The 4,061-nt window shown below is 41.6% G+C and overlaps 1 protein-coding gene across 4 annotated transcripts in view; it reads left to right on the plus strand.

The window, feature by feature from the left end:
• The window catches only part of si:dkey-112e17.1, a 25,342-nt gene that overhangs the window by 17,059 nt on the left and 4,222 nt on the right, over positions 1-4,061 (plus strand). For all 4 annotated transcript variants that reach the window (XM_005933326.3, XM_005933325.3, XM_005933327.3 and 1 more), the window contains exons 4-5: positions 1,676-1,793; positions 2,893-3,029. In XM_005933326.3, the coding sequence (XP_005933388.1) occupies positions 1,676-1,793; positions 2,893-3,029 (255 nt within the window). The remainder of the gene's footprint in view (positions 1-1,675; positions 1,794-2,892; positions 3,030-4,061) is intronic.

A 4,061-nucleotide genomic window follows, 5' to 3' on the forward strand; every position in this document is an offset into this window, starting at 1 on the left:
ATCTGCTCTTTCACGTGATTCAGTTTATTTTGAAAAGTCTCAACAGGATCTTGAGCTTTATTGTGAAAGGTTTATGTGGAACAAGCGGACACGCGGTGGTTTTACCGTCATTGTTGCTAACGACAACGCATAAAAACAAACGCTTGTCTGTCTGTAGTGTGGTTATATTAAATATAAGAGAAAGAGAGAACTTTAAGAAATTAATAAAGTCACTACAGTGACCATCAAAATAATGAGAAAATATTGCCGTAAACAGTTTATTTATGAAACAAACGATAGCGTAAAATGAAACGATAGACGTTTTTATATCATCATCCGAAATATATCCTTATATCGAACAGCCCTATTGGTGTTTATTATTTAGAACACAGGTACTATTATATTGTGTAATCATAATTTAAACAAGTACTGGTGGCGCCAGTGTCCGGCAGCCTCGCCTCTGTCAGTGCACCCCAGGGTGGCTGTGGCTACAATGTAGCTGCCATCACCAGTGTGTGAATGTGTGGATGAATGTGTGTGTGAATGTGTGGATGAATGTGTGTGTGAATGTGTGTGTGAATGTGTGGATGACTGAGTGTGTAAAGCGCTTTGGGGTCCTTAGGGACTAGGAAAGCACTATACAAATACAGGCCATTTTACCCAAATAAAAAATGATTTGACTAAAAGCTTATTATTATAGTTGAACTATATAAATATTAATTATAACACTGGTCCACAAAATGTCCTAAATGATGATTAAAAACAATACTAATATTACAGATCTGAGATCATAAATTCATCTCTATTAAATTAAGGAATTTCTGTTTGAGTCATTTGTCTTTTCGTTTCTCCAACCGTTCACACCGTCTACTTCAAACCTGTCTGATGTCTTGACGAGGATCACATGTAGTGTTGAATTTGAGGTCTGTTGGTTGAACTGTGATCTCACATTTGAGGTATTTTTTTTCCTGTCGCTAGGCAATCAATGGGAGGAACCTGAGGCCCATGTTACCAGGCATTAACATTACAAGAAAATGTCTAATGTTTCAAGACTCGCAGATTCTTGATTCTTCCATGACATCTATGACAACACGGAGCAGTTAATCAAAGAGGGGAGAAAAACAAATCTTTTCATTGTGGAGACGAGGGGAGCAACAGGGAGTGAAAACGCAAACAAAACAATGCTTTAAAAAAAAGTCAGTCCACGAGCTTATAATGTGAAAGCTTCCCGCACAGACGAGCGTGTCAAGTAAGAACCGTCTTTGCTGGAAACCGACATCAAGCTCACAGGACGGGCTGACCCAAACCCTAGCCTGGAGACTGGAGGAACTCCCACTCCAAAACGGATGTCTCCACCACTTAGGGTGCTAATCTGTGATCATTGTATGGATTCTTAAAGAATGTGATTAGAGAACTTCACCAGTGGACTTGGAAAGCTGTGAAATTTGCTTTCCCACAGTCTATAAAGAGACCTTCAAAACCAAAGGTGGACCAACTGGCACCATCCCACTGTTTCATAAATCCGTCATTTAAGCTACATGTAAAAGAAGCTGTTAAAAGTTTGAATTTAACTGAATGTACTGAAACTGACCAAAAGGCAGAGTGACACCAGACCATGCAACTGCTGCTGGGTGAACAAATAGTTCTGCATTACTGGCAGCTTCTCTGCAGATAAACTTACAGTGTTATGTTGTAGGTGCCGGAGGGAGTCCAGAACACCGTGGCTGAGGTCAGTGAGCTGCAGCCGATTGCTGAGAATCAGGCCAACCAGGAGGCGACCATAGAGCAGGACAACAACAACCTGCCACACACAGGTTGAAAGGACACACACCTGCACATACATTGATGCCCTCCCCCCAGTGAACAGCCTAGTTCACTGGAATGCTTATGCTGGCCATTTAATAAATGAATAAATTGCATTCATACTCAGAATTAAACTGTGTAATAGTCTTACAAGGAATGCACTGAGAGGCATTGTGGCAAGCCCAAAGACTATGAATAGCACGTTACTGTGGATGTCATTTATAAATCATTTCGATTTATAGCTGCATAGCATGCTTGAACATTTGATGAGGATCATTTCAGGAATGACAATGATACTTCCGAGAATATAAATCTGTCATTAATTCATTTCCTGGGAAAGTGCTGATAAAGTTTAAGTGCACTAATTTAAAAGTGAAGACTTGGGGTTTGAGAAGAGGCTTGTGTTTTTATTGCTGTCATTTTTTTTTGTTAAGATTAATTGTGCGTTAAGCAGCATGCAATTGACTATCTCTGCTTGGCTCTCTTTTATATGTGTGTTTTGCTATGATGGTTATCTGTGCTCATGCCAACCACAAGCTGCTTGAATGTTTTTCAAACAAAAAGCTGCTGTCTCTGGAAAAGGAAACGGGGAAACTCTTCCTTGTTTTACAATTTTCCCAGCGGGCTTTTGTGAAATGGGTTTAAAAACTAAATGTTGTAAAACATTAGATTAAAACAATGAGAAAGACTCTGTCGAGTTTTGAGTGGAAAGTAAAATTGCATTAGTTTTGGAGCAGCCCACAGGCTGGATCCTGGAACAGTCCAAAGATTTCTCTCGCGCTCTCAGTGGGACTGAACCCAGGCTCAGAGATTTGTGGGTTGTGGCATTTAACCCACAAAGCAGCCTGGGAGTAGTTTGATCAGCAGGGGAGTGCAGGCCCCTCTATGTGTTCCGGTCACAGACAAAACACACAGCTTACAAACAATGACTGAGTTAAGGTTAGCCTCCTCTGAATGTTGCTTCATTTGACCATTTTGAGTTGCGGTACACAAATCATCAGTAGCAAAAAGTCCTTGAAGAATGATGTAGCAAGAAACCCATGTGGAGCGCTGGGCTAAGTGTAATGTCAGCAGCGAGAACTGTCTAAACTTGTCTTTGTGTTTCTGCAGTCACTGCTAGTGGCGATGTATCTCACAGTGCAGATGTGGACCTCTCCTGCAGCGGTTTGACTGAGCTTGACCTTGGTGCCGATGAAGTTTTCATTGTGTCCTCAGGCCCGAGTGGCCTCCCCCCCTCACCTCACACGGTAACATCTTGTTTCACACCAGTGAATTTCACCAGATAGTCATAGTAGAAAAAAGGTACACCCTCTTAGGTTTTAGCAGGTCTTAAATTTGTGTAAAAGCAGCCCCAAATGAACTACATATAACCTGTTACCCAATGTCATCATTTAACACACAAGTAAGGCAAAATGAAGAAGCAGTGTTTTAAAAATTAAGGACACTCTTACGGCTTCCATGGAATTAAGGAATACGAGCAGTAGTTTGGTGGTCTGGAGCATTAAGGTGTGTGATGCCAAGGAGGAAAAATATCATCAGTGACCTTAAAGAAGCAAATGTTACTGCCCATCAATCTGGGAAGGATTATAAGGCTATTTCCAAACAATTATTAAAGTCAACTGTTCAGTGAGAAAGATTATTCACAAGTGGACAGAATTTTTCCGGGTTTAGCCATCCCAGCAAGATCACCCAAAGATGAGATTGTACAGTGATCAGAAAAATTGCAATAACCCTGCATGTCTCACTCTATAGTTAAAGTTCATGACCGTACACTTAGAAAAAGACTGGACAAGTATGACTTAATTGGAAGTGTTGCCAGAAGAAAATCTTTAACTCTGCAATAGCCGAGACTGCTGGGGCTTCCCATGATGCACGAGTGTTTCTTCTTCACTCTGCGTGCTACACACCTAATCATTGGTTATTATTAATCTCTGGCTCTCTTCCACAGTATGTCTTTTGTCCTGTCTCCCTCTCCTCACCTCCATCTGATCTCATCAGATGGCTGCCCCTCTCTGAGCCTGGTTCTGCTGGAGGTTTCTTCCTGTTAAAAGGGAGCTTTTTCTTTCCACTGTCGCCAAGTGCTTGCTCGCAGAGGGCCATCTGATTGTTGGACTTTTCCCTATGTTATTGTAGGGTCTTTACCATAATGTATAAAGAGCCTTGAGGCGACTGTTGTTGTGATTTGGGTGGGGGGGTGTGTGTGTGTGTGTGTGTGTGTGTGTGTGTGTGTGTGTGTGTGTGTGTGTGTGTGTGTGTGTGTGTGTGTGTGTGTGTGTGTG

The sequence above is a fragment of the Haplochromis burtoni genome, unplaced genomic scaffold, assembly GCF_018398535.1.
Source record: "Haplochromis burtoni strain Fernald_Lab_line unplaced genomic scaffold, NCSU_Asbu1 Contig_166, whole genome shotgun sequence".
In the NCBI taxonomy this organism is placed as follows: Eukaryota; Metazoa; Chordata; class Actinopteri; order Cichliformes; family Cichlidae; genus Haplochromis; species Haplochromis burtoni.